At 37.6% G+C, this 16,398-nt stretch overlaps 1 protein-coding gene across 1 annotated transcript in view; it reads right to left on the reverse strand.

The window, feature by feature from the left end:
- Nucleotides 1-16,398, reverse strand: part of PEPD (peptidase D) — a 194,493-nt gene that overhangs the window by 77,939 nt on the left and 100,156 nt on the right. Inside the window, exon 10 of the mRNA XM_067540055.1 lies at nt 4,314-4,382. Coding sequence (XP_067396156.1) covers nt 4,314-4,382 — 69 coding nt within the window. The remainder of the gene's footprint in view (nt 1-4,313; nt 4,383-16,398) is intronic.

The raw sequence follows: 16,398 nt of genomic DNA on the forward strand, positions 1-16,398 counted from the left end.
AGTAACATCCCCCCAATATGACCGTGAACCATTGGTAGCTACTCTGCATACAGTCTTTCATCAGTTTTGCAACCCCTTACAGTAATTTAATCTAGACTACATTTCTCTAGTTTGCTTATGAGACTGTCATGTGGAATTGTGTCAAAAGCTTTATAGAAGAAAGAAATTAGATTTTAGATCTAATTAGAAATTAGATCATGGTTTATCTCGCCAGGTGCTTACAAACTGATTGCTTAATAAGTTGTTCCAAGTATCAAAGGTAGGCTGACTGGTCCTCTTTGTTCTCCTTTTTAAAGATAGGTACTATGTTTGCTCTTCTCCAGTCTCTGAGACCTCACCCATCCTTCATGAATTGTCAAAGATAAATTGCTAATCATTCCAAGATTGTTTCAGCTAGTTCCTTAAGAATCCTAGGGTGAACTTCATCAGAACCTCCAACTTGAATACATCTAATTTATCTAAATATTCTTTAATCCATTCTTCACCCATTCTGGCTTGTGTTTCTTCTCCCTTGTTATTAATAATTGTGTTAAGTATGTGGTCACAATCAACCTTGTTAGTGAAAACTGATGCAAAATAGGCATTAAGCATCTCAAACCTCTTGATGTCATCGGTTATTAGCTCTCCCTCCCATTAAATAGAAGACCTACACTTTCCTTCATCTTTCTCTTGTTCCTAATGTATTTAAAGAACCTCTTCTTATTGCCTTTTATGTTCCTTGCTAGGTGTAACTCATTTTGTGCCTTGGCCTTCCTGACTTTGTCCGTATATGTTTATGTTATTCTTTTGTACTCATCCATAGTAATTTGTCCATGTTACTCCTGTAAGAGTCACATCCTGAAAAACACAAGCTTTCATTTACAAAATGTATATTAAAAAGCCCCTATGGTTGTTAAGATTATACTTCCAAACATCACATTGTCTTAATCTATAGCATCTCACAGAGAAGAGGTGTGAACAGCAGATGAGGTCTAGACACTTTCCCTGGCCAGATCTAGAGACATGATATGCTCACGTGTCGTTCATAGTGATATTCACAATTTCAGGTTATGTTATCCATAACCTGTGGGATGGGAAGTTCTGGACAGTCTTTGGTGAGTTTAAATTCTCATGCTGGGCTATGTCTCGGTGGATAGCCATGTTTGCTAATTCAGAAAGCCATAGTAGAGGTGTTGATTTTAAAGTTCCCGAGATGATTCACATGGTCTGATTCAGCTGCCTATGGCAGTTTCTTGTCCACACCGATGCACCATGCTCTGCAACTGAGCACATCAGGCCAAGGCCGATGTTTTAGCAGCGAGGCAGTTGATCCCCACCTTGTTGTTGCTAACTTTTGAATAATGTTGATGTGAGTCTTCACTTTAGAGGCTACTTTCTTGAGGTGCTCATGAAAGGTCAGCGTGCAGTCAGAAATGACACAGATATGTTGGCTTTAGGTCATAACACACAGTTACACCACAAAACACGAAAGAGCAATTTGTGCGCTTTATTGTCAAAGGTGGAAAGTAGAGATTACTGATTTGCTTGGATTTGGTCCCAGCTGCCACTTTTGGAAGTATTCAATGATCTTAAGGTCAGATTTAAAGGTTATTTCAAGGTGTTTAAAACTGCAGGCCTGAGTTGCCAGTGTATGCAAACTTCAGTGCTATCGTTTCATGCAGGTCACTCACGTATACACCGAAGAATGTCGGCGCCAGTACAGAGCCTTGTGGTAGCCCATTAGTCAAAGCGTTCAGGTTACGGATTTGATCACTGAGGTATATGCACATCCTTTGGTTGCCAAGCATGATGTTCAGCAGCCTGAAAATCTGCACATAGGGAATCAGTTTGGCCAGTTTCAGTAGCAGCCCATCCTTCCAGCCTATGTTATAAGCCGCTGATCTATTGATGAAAGCAGTACCTGTCTTGAGTTTTCATTAGTATTCAGCCTCGATGTTTGCAGTGACAGCCAGGACCTGGTCACAACAACTTCTGTGCAGTTGAAAACCAGGTTGTTCCTGGGGTAGGTTGGCATCCATTGTGGGCCCGATTCGATTCAGAATCATATGCTCCATCCCCTTGTAGTTGGTGCTCAAGGCAAGAGATTGGCCTTTAATTAGAAGGTGATCTGTAGGTTTTCCAGGCTCTAGGAGTGCAATGATGTTAGCTTCTTTCCACACGAGGGATTTCACTGGTCTTCAGGCTGTTAGTGAAAAACTGCATCATCCATTTCCATGCAAGTGGACTCAGGTTTTATAGGAACTCAGGATAAACACCATCTTCTCCTGCTGCTTTTCCCAATTTTGTGTCTGCAGTGGCTGCATCAATCTCCTTACTTGTATCCAGACCACTGGGATGATGGAGCACATGTGGACATCACCTACCGAAGTTGATGATGGACTTGTCTGTGATACTGTTTGTTCACAGACTGTTTTGATGTTCACAAAAGTCTGCTTTTTTGATGGTCCAGCGTGGTGCCGATTCTGGGTAGAGAATGGGATTTGATTGCCAATATTGGTCAGTACTGGTCTGTGCTGGCTGTTCAGGAAGTCAGTGAGGATATTTGCGATGTGGGTATCAGCGTGCCTGGTATTTTTAGAGAAAAGCATCAGATCAGGACAGTATCTTCCACTACATCTTGTGGAATGGAAAGTGATGCGCTGTTTTGCATCAAAAAGGAAGAACATACTTGTCAACACGCAGTGCATCGGTTCTTTGCCTGCAATGTTGTTTGCTGCATAACCGCATTGTATGTGGTGATTATTAAAGTCACCCACAAACACAGCAGGGTCCTATACATTCTACATGGTTGAATTTGCATTCTAGCTGGCTGAGACTACTGTGCACCAGGTAGTTTATACACATGAATGATGGTTAGCTTGCCGATGCGCACACAGATTGTAGTTGTTTCCTTGCGCGCTGTAGGAAGCAGAACCAATATTAATCGATCTCCTGCTTTATGTAAATTGCCAGCCAGTATTTTAAGTGGTAGTTGTTGGCTATGTGCTTAAAACTATTGATTTTGTATTAACAGGCTCTTTCCTCATTTACAGCGTGGGTCTCCTGGAGGGCAAGGACATCAATGTTGGTCATTTTCAGTACTTCTCCAGGTAGTCACACCTGGACAGTGAGAGGCCTTCAACATTCAACTGGCAGATCTTTAACCCATGTCTGATCTGCCTAGTATATTGGCCCTGAAAAGATAGGCTTATTTTTTTGCTCTTTTCACCAGGAAGATGGCAACCTTCACACGGTCCATGCGATTAAGGGGGAAAACCACAACTAAGGTCATCAAACCAGTGATTGAAAGTTAACTGTCGACCTCTCAGTCAAAAGAGCAAGAACTCTCAAGTGAAATGAGAATTCTTAAAGGGGCAAATTTTCAAACAATTTAGGTGCACAACTCTGTATCAAAATTGCATATGCAATTACTGTAATTTTACACACAAACAGAATAAAAGCATTTACAAAAAAGCAACTAAGCAAATGGCAGAAAAAAAAACAGCAGTCCTAAAATTGTCCTTTATCATTTTTGACCATGAGTGATGTTGAATGCAACAGCAACTTTATTAATCTAAAGTTTTGTTACCGCAAAAGGCCATTTTATACTATTTGATACAGTAATCCTTTCATTGTTATCAGGGAGAAATCTATGTAAACTGAAGGTACCATATGGCTTTCATGTTGTAGATCTGACCTTGGATCACAATGAAAAATGTAGTTAAACCCTCTCCACAGTATGAGTTTTACATCCCTGTAGTAAAATATTAACTATTTTCTCTTTCAGTTCTACAAAATTTTCTCTTCTAGTTCTATTAAAAAATTATATTTATAGAATTACAAATGATACTTTAGCAATATTCATAAAAATATAATTTCAACAGCAGATTGTCAGCAAGCAAAGAGAGAGAGAGCAAAATTTTCCTTAAAAGATTAATTTATTTGCAGTGCAAAATAAATTCAGAGTCCAGGAATTTTTAAAAATGATATGAAATCCTCAAAAAAAAATTTTTTTTTTTCAGAGAAAGTACTTTTTAGCTACAAAGAGAAGATATTAAGTCTTTCTTCACAATGCTGTTTCATTAAAACACTGTATTGACCCTCAGATGTAAGCATTAATGAGATACTGGTATATCAGCAATCATGTAATCTTCTGAGTGCAGCAGAATTTGTAACCTAGCTAGTTTACAGTGCTAGCCAGCTCCCTGTTGTTTTCCAGTAACAATACTTTAAAATTCACTACTTGTATCCAAGCATATGTGTAAAAGGAATTTTACATATATACAACAGGATCTTGATAATAAATATTACAGAAGTACATAAAAGTATCTTACCTGCCACAGATACAAGTGTAAGAAGTATGGCGCATGCCACCGCGAGTATAGCAATAGTGCTGAAACAGGCTGCAAATAAAGAAAATAAGTAATTAATAAATTATTCAGAAACATCACAAAGCAAGAAAGCAAGCAAGACCGCACTGAAGCGAGACTTGTGTGTGCAAATCCACCTAACTACTTAAATACCTCTCTGAATTCCTGCTCAATTTAGCACTCAAATTAACCTATATCCTCATCTCAGCCAGTTTGTTTACTTTTAATCACGTATTTGTCATCAAGCCTGGTATGAAACTCTGCAACAGAAAATTAGTGAAAATGCACTGAAGCACCTTTACATTTCTGAAGAATGGTACATTATTTTTCTCAGTAACTCAACACAATAAAAAATGTTGGAATACACTGGTTTATCTGACCTTAGCACTAACTACCTAATAAAACAGATAAAGGATCAAAGCTGAAAGCAATTGTTAAACTGCTTGGGTATGAGATTAGAGTTGAATAAAATATCTCCTCCTTACATATCTAAAACACCAAATAGAACCCACATTTGTTGCAAATCTCTACCTTAATATTTTTCAAAAAAGAAACGCAGGCTCACAGAAGATGCTGAGATAGGCCGGCTCTCTCCACTAAGAGGAGACTACCTAAGCAAAGGTAAAGGAGTCTTTTCTGGAGTGGACTATGGGATCTCACTGTGAAAGATGGTCCAAGTCTAGCCCAAGCCTTTTCAAAATTGCAGAGTTTCAGGTCTGCACACCACTGAATAAATGAGCTGTGACACCTACAGGTGGTTCCCTCTAGTGCAGGTTGATGGAAACTAGGCCCTCGTCTACACTGACCTGGCGATTCTGCGAAGCTTGCGTAACTCCCGTCGACTCCTGTGCTTCCCTTCTGCACGGTGTCTTCACTGCATTGTGCCGACGGGAACAAAGTTGCCACCGTCAGATTCATCTTTATGGATCGATTGGGCAGTCAGTGTAGACCCGCTCAGGAAGTCGACGCTGGTAAACCACCCCGTCAAGTGGCATAGCGTTGCATCGATGGGAACACAGTTCCCGCCAGTGCAGTGCAGTGAAGACGCCGCGCAGAAGGGAAGCACAGCAGTCATGCAAGCTACTCTGCGTAGCTTGCGTAACTCCTGTGGACTGCTGCCAAATCTCCAAATAAGTGTAGACCAGGGCTTAGTTATCTTACCATTCAAATGGAAGCAATGAAACAAAGAGTGGAATCTCAACAGCAAGACTATGCTGTAGTAAATAAGCGCCAGATAAGAAAACTTTACAAAAGTGTTAGTTTTATATATAAAGTAATAATGCATTCTGGAAGTTTATTCTCTTTGCAGTGCTGTCCTCCTGGAGGAGCTATTTAGCCTTGAAAGCACAACAGCAATTTCATCGTCACAAATATTGCACCATAAAAGTCTTGGCACATGAGGGCAGAGGTGCCCACAGCACAATCACTATAGGATTAGGTGCTTTAAAAGCTTCAGTGATGTTGTGATTTTTGGCCTTTTGCAATAGCAGTCCACAGAACACAATGTTAGAATCATAGAATATTAGAGTTGGAAGGGACCTCAGGAGGTCATCTAGTCCAACCCCCTGCTCAAAGCAGGACTAACCTCAGCTATATCATCCCAACCAGGGCTTTGTCAAGCCTCAGCTTAAAAACCTCTAAGGATGGAGATTCCACCACCTCCCTAGGTAACCTCTTCCAGTGCTTCACCACCCTCCTAGTAAAAAACTTTTTCCTAATGTCCAACCTAGACCTCCCGCCCTGCAACTTAAGACCATTGCTCCTTGTTCTGTCATCTGCCACCACCGAGAAAAGCCTAGCCATTGATCACTACTCGTTGAGCCCTATGCCCTAGCCAGTTCTCTATCCATTTTATAGTCCATTCATGATTTTTCCAGGGATTGAGGTGAGGCTGACCGGTCTGTAGTTCCCTCCATTCATCCAACCCATACTTCTTTTGAGAGACCATATCAAAAGCTTTGCTAAAGTCAAGGTATATCAGTCACCTCATCATAGAAAGCAATCCCATGGTGAATCCGTGCTGGGACCTTCCTCTCTTTTTTGAAGATGGGCACTATATTTGCTTTTTTCCAGTCATCAGGGACCTCCCCCTGTTGCCACGAGCTTTCAAAGATGATAGCCAATAGCTCTGAATGTTCATTCTTTGAAGGACATTAAGGGTATTACTTAAACGACCATGGAGTGAAAATATATTTAAAAAACTTTCCAAAGGGATAATCAGTTGAAAAGATACACACCAACACAGACCCCACCCCCAGTTATGCACACAACAGAAATGAAAACAGGGTCATATCTCTAAAGTCTAAATCCTGCCTTTCAGGGAGCTTGATCTTATAGGATTTTTCCTCATCTCTAATTACCATGATTTTATTAGTTTTGGATCACTCTAGAAACATAGAAGTGTGCAAAGAGAAAGTCAGAAGAAAAGGATAACAATACAAGGGTCAGAGAGCCTCTGAAATGAAAAGATGAGGTAACAAGAGCCCCACTAACTTTGACAACTGAATGCTATCAACCTTCCATTTGGCAGTCAGACACATTCAGTTTCCACTATCACTTAATGGACCTTTTGTTTCTTTCCATTTGCAAATTCTAGATTTCTGTCTCCATAACACATTTGCATATAGAAGTCTATTATTACAAGCATTGTGAACATGCACCCAAGCATTTTGCCCAGTTACATATTATATTTTCATGTATGTATAGTAATGCTGTATTTAAGTAGCTTTCAGTGTTTTGGGTTTGGTTTTTTTTAAATAAACCCTTACGTAGTATTTAAGTGACTGAGTGAAATATTTTCTCTTCTCTGAAGCTTTCAGTAACCTTCTAAAATGTTTTCTAAAAATGAACTAATGAAAGCTGTAAAGTTCCTTCTATCTTTGGTATATAGAAGTATCAGGGTTTATTTTTCCATATGACAAATGACCACATATAGTCATAAAGCTGGAACTTATATGCAACTTTATGCAATAAAGTAACAGTCACCTTTTGCTGCATTCCCAGATCAGGACTAAAAGGTAGTAAAATAAATTCATAGATGCTGAATGTAATCCATCTGTTGCCTGAACTTTCCATTTCCTTTTTCCAAAAATGGTTATATTGGTTGTTTCACCTTATGGATTTTTTTTTAAAGCAACGTTAAATAGCTTATTAATGCAATATTAATGGGCTACAGACAGTATACCTTTACTGGGTAATGTATTTTCCACTAGAAGGAATAAAATTATTCACGTTGTTGTATATTTGCTTTCTGAGTTTACTGATTCTTTATAAATGCGTTGATGTGATTGCCATTAAAAAAGGTAAACATTTGCCAACAGTGACAACTGAATTTCCAGTTATTTCTTATTGCAATTACACCTAAAATTTTTCAGATACCATGGCAGTATTTCAGATATCACTAGTGGCAGTATTTCAGTAACTGGTGTAACTGCAGTATTTCAGATACCACTGGAGGCGAAGTGCTGGCTTTTTCAAGATTACAACTGTATGTCCAGCATCTTAAAGGTGGCCTATCACTGTAGGTGAAATCTTGGCTTCATTAACGTCAACAGGTCTGTTGAAGTCAATGGCAAAACTCCCAAGATTTCACCTTGTGTGTTGTAGTTTCTGTAAGAATTTTGCATTGAACAATGCAGCTTATAGTTAATATGAAACGGAATTTTTTTTTTTGAGTGATAAATTTTATTGATCTTCATGGCATTCTCCAAGTGTGATGCAAAAGTCAAGGGGAGAAAAATGCAAGTCGGACATATAACTTCATATGATTTCCAGATTAAGTCACATTGCAAACACTTTGTCTGGCACTTAGGCTGGCCTTCTTGTTGACCAGCTGCTATTACATTTAATGTGGTTTTATGCTGGATCTGGATTGTCTAAGACTTTCTAAAGCATCCATCTCAGGTGAAAGCATTTGGTACTTTTTATTTCTCCCCTCTTGCGTTTCAGAGCTTCTAACAGTATTTTATACAGTACTTCCCTTTGTGGGTGTATATATTTCTCACCATGCACACTATATCTTCATGGTATATACAGATTGGTCATTGATCTATTTACATGTCAGACGTTACCCTGTTTATCAATATAGCTCTGTTTGAACTTGTATGTTTTTGTTTTGAAACCACAATTTTTTTTTAAAAGGGCACATTCCATCAGGTAATTTTCATCAAAATTCAGCTTCTTAGAATATTATACCTGACTGAAAGTGAGTCTTCTGGAGTTTAAAGATAATTTTAAAAATCTACCTCTTTAATTTATTTAAAAAAGGGCACTCATTAGCCCTTATTTTGTTACAGCTGAAGAAAATCTAACATAGAATCATAGAAGATTAGAGTTGGAACACACATGAATTCACTCTTTCTTAAATCGGAAGCATCAGGTAATCTTATTCCCACAGCTATGCCTATTCTTGATTATTTTATTGACAATGCTAATTTAAGGGACAAGAAAATTTACCTCCCAGAAACGTTGGGTTTTGAGCCATTTGAAACAAAGAGAAGCACTGTCACAGATACAGGATGAACTGTGCCTTAGGGGGAGTTTGCCAATAAACAGCTTTTCCATTATTTTCTTCAGGACTTTTATCTTAGCCATTGTTTCATTTCCTGTTGGCTTCTCCCTTAATGGCCTTCTTTGATTTAACTCCTGGCATTCAGATAGGTTATTATCAATCAGATAACTTGAGGTGCATATGATATTTATAAAAAATACATAACCCCCTCAGTCTCCACAAGCTCATACCAGTATTTTCAATATCTTAAGTGGTTATTGCATATAAGTAAAACTAAACCTCCAAACATTGTAAGAAAATTAAAAAAAAAAAAAAAAAAATATTTTTAGGATATTTCGAACTATTTTCATGTAAAATCTACTTTGGGTTGTCTTTTCTGTCAACAAATGACTAGAACCTCGCAACATATCTTATACTTGCAGTGTTTGTGTTTTTATGACAATCGTTCGGTGAGTTTCTAATGCAATATTTACATGTTGGCAATTCTAATGGGATCTCATGATTAGGAAAAAGGAAACCAAATAAGGTATAAGTTTAATTTTAACATAGCATCACTTAATACCATGCATACATGGAATAAAGAAGCAAAGTCCAGGAGAATTATCAATATTCATTAACTACTTTTTTCATTTTTTTCTTCCTTTAACATCTTCCTCTTCAGTAATATTCGAACTATCCCTATATATTCAGTGATCTGTAGTTCTTATTTCCCAGCAAGACATGAACGTTGGATGAGCTGCACAAATAATATGTTATTTATGATTCTTGTCACTGGTGTTCTTTTTAACAGATAAAGGATGTGCAGAAAAGAGCAGTATGCTATGCCTCTCAACTAGTCTCTTTCAAGACTAGATATTTTTGGACCAAGAAACTACTACTTCAAAATCACGTCAAACAAAATCTTCTGTGTCTAGTCTTACAATTCAGATACAATCTGTAATTATATCAAGTGAAACAGGATGGGAGAGAGATAAAAACATAAGGGACAGAGTGCAGAAAGTAGATAAAACAAGTAACAAAGGGCTCTATGAAAACTTAAGTCCAATTTCTATGATTGTGATAGATACACTACAGTGCTTCCTAGCTTGACTTCCACTGAACCAAAGCCTGATTCAGTTGTCAAGATAGTTTCTTTAATGCTGCAATTGAGTACACACACTTGGGTAAGTGCAGAGAAAAAAGTTTCATCCAAAATGAAAGAAACCAATGATGCTACGTTTCAAGTGAGCTTCTTCAATAAAAACACAGATTTTATACTGCACTGAACACATTTCTCATTCATTTCTACAGCTGTTCTGCTTCCAAGTGCTGGGTTATCACAACCTTCTGTGCTATGTACAATGATTACCCCCATGGGTTTTTCAGGCAAAATCAACATATCTAAATATTTTCCTCTCCCCTCCCCTTCTATGGAAAAGAGAATCTCACCCATTTTTATTTGAGCAATTGGGGTTATGACCCTCGACATGTATTCAATTTTAGGACCTAAGGGATAAAGAGAAAAGTACCCAATTTTCACTTAGCAATCATGAAAATGCTTACACATGAACTTAAACCTTGCTTTAGTTTTTCAGTTTTGTATGTGAATTTGAAAAGTAATATTTTACTCCTGGCCCAAAATCCTTCCTACCCTAATCATTCCAGATTATCTTCTCTATTTGAAGAGAAAAATACATAAGAAGCAAAATAAATCCCAATCACCACCATAGCCCCCCCCAAAAACACACCCTTCCCCCTAAAAATTTAAATTGTCACCTATTTTAAGTGACTATTAACTGAGCCCCTTTGTCCATATTTCTTCTTCCCTCTGCTCTTGACCCTCCAGAATATTCTTTTCTACCTTCAGGATTCCAACTTTCAGTACCAGGCTGGAAGCCTGAAGTAACACCCTGGTGTGGGTGGTCACTCAGAGACGGGAGAAGAGTTTCAGCTGGCAGCCTTCTGCCAGTCTTCTTTCCACCTCTCCTCCTGTGTCCCTCCATCCTTACAGGCAAAAGCATACAGCCCTTAGAGGCTGGTAAAAGGCAAAAAAGATTTAAAGAAAATCAAAACAACTTCCTGGTCTCTGGCCAGAAACGTGAGGAAACCATTAGGTAAACCAAGTCTGAAGCGCTGAAAGTCTGAGGATGAAGTCCTATCCCCACTGAGGTCAGTGGCAAAAATCCCATTGACTTTAGTATGGCCAGGATTTCACCTGAAGTCTTCACCCAAAACACAATTCTCTGTCTTAGTCAGGCACTCAGAAAACAAAGAAATGGCATCACCCACATCTTTAAAAAACACAAGATGAAGCTGAGTGTCATCAGCTACCTGATGGCACTATAGCCCAAAGAACCTTAGAGTATCTCTTGGCAGTTTCATACACACAATGAACAGGAGAAGCACCATACTTTGGGGTGAATAAACAGTTACTCAACACCCCTCTCCAAGAGCTCCCTGGAAGGATGGAACAGAACACAGAACAACCTGATTCACTGTTTCCAGATTCTGGAGTCATTTCAACAAAATCTCTTGGTCAATGGTAGTTCAGGAATCCATTTTTAGATGATGTATGAGTATGATGTAGCAGGCATAAAAATGCCCCTTTTTGTAAAACATACAATAGGTTGAATGGTCCAAGAAGACAATCATGAAGTTAATACATCGTTAAAAAGTTTGTACCAAACACAAATATCTACCTGAAAGTAGTTACATGAGTTATCACTGTGTGGTTTTAAGATTTTTTCAGATATGCAATAATTTATGAGGAATTTGCCACTTAATCAAAAACGCCTTTTCACATTTCAAAAACATTGTGTTTGAAATTGTGCCTTGAGACTCCCTTTGAAATGCAAGCAGATAGTTTTGAACTAAAGAATGGAAAGAGAAACAACTAATGAGAGTTTTTTTACAGCATTCAAAAGACATTTTTATGGGCGGAGCTGGCAGTTGTGTGGGTGGAGATTTTCACTTTGGAAATTGTGTACGGAAATATACTTGAATTGCAAAGGATGACTATTAAGCACTCTTATCTTTCTTATGGTGTAAATAGTAAGGATAATCATGTAGCAGACTAATGATCACAGCTTCCCTTACCATTAATACACACAGGGCCCAAAACTGGTCTCCCTTTCTTTGTACCTGCAATTGGCAGCCACAATTTTGATCATTTAGACATTTAAGTACCTGATCACAGCCACGGATAAGGTGCTTACAGAAACCTAATTAGTCTAAAATTTTGCATCCACAATTACCAGATATATATTGTATCTAAAGTATTTCTAAGGCACTCACCTTGGTAAGTACTTAGTATCTAAGTATGCAGAACAAAAATCAGTACCAATGAGCGCATACACTTTTTTTTAAAACAGTACTTCATTCTCTATCCTGAGATAGGAGTATGAACAGTATACACAACCAAGAACTAGCAACAGAAAGCTTCATAAGTGAAGGGCAATTTTCTTTACTGTCCAGCTTAAGTTGGGAACCCATATGGTTATCTGGGGCTAACTAGCTACTCAGATTTACTCAATCTCATTTAACTTTTAATACACTGGTATACATTTTCAGTTTTATATACTATGTAGGCAAAAATTTTTCATACAAAAATGTTACACAAACTAGCTGGAACCAATTGACATTGGAATTAAAAGAAAGAAACCATGATGTTCACCATGCACAAACAGTAGGCTCAAGGCTGATGAAAGTAACATTAGTACTAACTGTATGCTGAAGAGTGAAGCTTTATCCTATAGCTCCATGGCAAATATACCTAACAATTTTGTGAATGAAGCAATACTATTTCAATGCCCTGCATGATGATCAGAAATTACTCAGTACACAACTTAAAAGCTTCTTACAAATTTAAGACCTGAGCTGGGTGGTGTGTGTGTGCGTGTGCAAGTGTCTAAATTTCACTTATGAAAGTTTTAGTGTCAGTCAAGAAAAAAGGTAAGAGATTGTTCCTCAGACTATGTTTTAATGTCCTGGAAAACTTGCAGCAAAGAGGACTGGTGAAATTCAGGGACTGATTCTTGATTTCAGGGGCTGTTTGAGGTGTAAGGGGGATGCTTGATTTGAGTAAAGGTGGCAGAATTAGAACCTTAGAAAGTAGGCATGAAATAGAACTGGCTGCATGTTAACCTAACCATAACCCAGAACACATTACAAAATAGGAGAATTCTGCATAATAGCACTGAAGATGTGAATTTCAAAAGTAGAAAACAAAATGACTCTCCAGCACACATTTCCCAACAGCATTTTTTTTATTTCCAAATATGTCTCCTGTTGGCTTTCCAAGAAGTTGTGCCACTTTTCTTGTACTCTATCCCCAAAAGAAACGGATACCCACCCAGAGTTCAGAAAAGGAAAAAAAAGTGAAACTATCAAAAAGATTAAGAGAAAGGTAATTTATGAATGACAACACCTACAAGTGAAAGACAGAATACACGACAAATAGGATTGTGGGTTTTTAAAATCACAAGGGAGCTAATCATACCATGACATCTGTTTCAATGGGGATTAATACCTCCTGGAAATAAGAAACAAGCAGAAAGTCCATTAAAAAAAAATCCAGCATTATCACAAATGTCATATATGATTTACGATGATTGAAGATAAATGATATTCTTAGTTTAAGACTGGAGTTACTTGAGTGAGGGGTAATTATTTTAATTGGATAATTGGAAATGATAAATTGTTTTATGTTAAGAATAACTGAAGAGATTAGATGACATTATCTGATATTGCTTTGATCTTTTTTGATTAAACTACTTATCTACCTGGATTTCCCAACGGTATTTGGGAATACACAATGCAAGAATGAATTTTGGTGAGAAGATGGAGATAACATAGGGATCCCATTTTTGTGAATTGCATTTTGACAGATTATACTTAAATTTTCTAGCTGACTTTTTTGTTTGTTTGTTTCACCATATTATATTGATAGACGTCATCCTAACAACTCTTATTGGGTTTAAATTTAACCTGTTTTTAGCTGTATGATGAGTGGGAAAATGTAATTACAGCCAAGGTTTTTAAGAACTTCACTAATTTTCCTCCAAGTGCTGCAGGCTTCATATAATTATGAATTTTATGAAAATTTCCATCACCCTACTATCAAAATTAGTCAAATATTCATTTTCATGAAGATCCAGCTGAAGGGCTTACTACGTATGTGAAAGACTGTAAATGCAAACAAACAATGAAAATGAAAATGAAAATGATACTTTTCAGATACATAATAGGATAATAAAAAGTCTAGGGTGGGAGAACATGCCTTCTTCATTTCCTGTGCTGGTTGCATAGTGCCCAAGGATTCTACAGTAGTCTGTCTTTTTGGCACACTGGAAGCTGACCTAGCTAATCAGTTATCTATCTGCTGAATTTAGGTAGATAATGAACAGCACCACAGTATCTCATTGCTACTCAGTACATTGCTACTCTCCATTCATGTCGAAGTTGTGAAGCCTTGGACCAAAGATCCATTATTATGTAAGTATTTGAATCTGGTAAGAGAACATACGCTGTGGGGGTGCTGTGTTTCTAACCACATACAATAGATCCAGAAATGACTCATGTAAAACAGGAAGACAATGAAACCTTTTATTTCATAGCATTTTGTTTATAGAACTTTTTTTTTTTTAACAACTATCTCATATTCTGTGCTTAATGAATCACAGAGGAAGTGTCAGATTCTTACTGCAAACTGGAGCAGTTTCACTTCCAAAACAAACCTTCCAAATCTCCCTGGAGGTTTCAGTTGGAGGGGCAGGTTCCTAAAGGGGAGGCTAGAAAATTCAGCTGGACTACAGTTTCAGCTCAGTGAGATTGTGGCACAGTAAGAAGAGAACGGACCCCTATAAACACGGCCTGGGCCTGAAAAGTCTTCCAGTGAAGGCAATAGTTGTCAACGGTTACCCTCAATGGTAAGCTCCCCTCCACTGGTATTGAAAACATTTTAACTGTCAGTATAAATGGGACAAAAAGTGTTTCACTGCCATTACAGAAGAGTGATCAATACCAGCTTCCACCACATATCTATCACAGTTTCTGGAATTCCTTTGAAAATAGTTTTGGCTCATCTACTCTAGCAGATGAATCATTTCCAACACCAACTGAGAGGAATCTGGGATCAGAGGGAGGAACACCCACTACTGACAATCATTTTCAGTAATGGGTCATTTTCCTAGGGCAGATGGATCTTAGAGTTTTCAGTCTTTTGCAAAATAAATACTTAAATATGTAGAACAGTAGTCCTTTATACTATGAAAAAAGTGGTCAACAAATAAGGATCTCAGTTTGACTTCTTAACCAACTGTAAAATCCACTGTGTTATATGCATTAGCAGTGATACAAAATTGCAAGTACTATCATGGTCTAATAATTTCACATTTAATCTAATATTACATAAAGAGACGGCATAATATTTTCTAAAATTCATTGCTCCATTTCTTATCTCTAATAATTCTAAATCTCAACTGGCATATTTTAAATTAAATTTTGTAGTTTAAACCTATTTATCAACAGCTAATTAATGAGGTCTAAATCCTTTGATGACAGAATGATTAAACCGCATTTTAACTAATCCATCTTTAATTAAAATGCTGCCAGCAAACTGTTTCTGGATGTACAAAAAGGACACATTTATAGATGCTCACTCTTTATGCATTATGTAAAGCTAATAATTAGAAGAACTCATGATTTCAATTATATTTTAATTACTGTTACATATAAAACATGCTTTAATAGATGTAATGCAATACATTTTCTTTCTTTACGACTCACTAATCATTCCTATTGGGGTGACAACCAAATAAAAGGAAATTTAATATATGCACTAGTACACCAATCTTGTTTTAGATTTGAGCCAATTCTCTCTACATTTCTTCTTTCCAGCAGTAAGGTACTTAATTATCTCTAAACCTAAAATACAAATGAATCCTAATAAATTCCTATTAAAAACCATAAAAGGGAATTAGATATAACTGTCCAGAAATATGAGAAAATAGGGAAAAATGCATTATTATTAAAGTGTGATTTTCCTATAACTTCCTAAACTGGGGTAACACTGATGGTACTTAGATAAGGTACCTCTGTGTCTTCAGAATATCTCCAGCTAGAAAATAACCTGAACATTGCAGATATTTTCGCTATTAAAGGCATTTAGGAAGTTAAACAAACAAAAAACTGCAATTAAAAAATCCGCAGCTGGCCTGTGCCAGCTGCCTCCGGCTCACAGGCTTGGGCTAAGGGGCTGTTTTAACTGTGGTGTAGACGTATGGGTTTGGGCTGGAGCCCAAGCTCTAGGACCCTGCGAGGTTGGTCCAAGCCCAGCGAGCCTGAGTCAGCTGGCATGGGCCAGTCACAGGTTTATAACTGCAGTGTAGACATTCCCTGTATAGATGCCGGTTTGTAAAAAGATCTTTCATTTATTTTATTGCTTGTACACTCACTTGGCTATTGCCACTTGGCTTAATGGGGGGGAGGTGATGCCAGTGTATGCTGAGATATTTCCTAACAATAATCATTATTCTCTCTCTACTGTACTCACTACTCCAA

The sequence above is a fragment of the Emydura macquarii genome, unplaced genomic scaffold (genome assembly GCF_026122565.2).
Source record: "Emydura macquarii macquarii isolate MOO-44397 ecotype Brisbane River unplaced genomic scaffold, CSIRO-AGI_Emac_v2 contig_561, whole genome shotgun sequence".
Lineage (NCBI taxonomy): Eukaryota > Metazoa > Chordata > Testudines > Chelidae > Emydura > Emydura macquarii.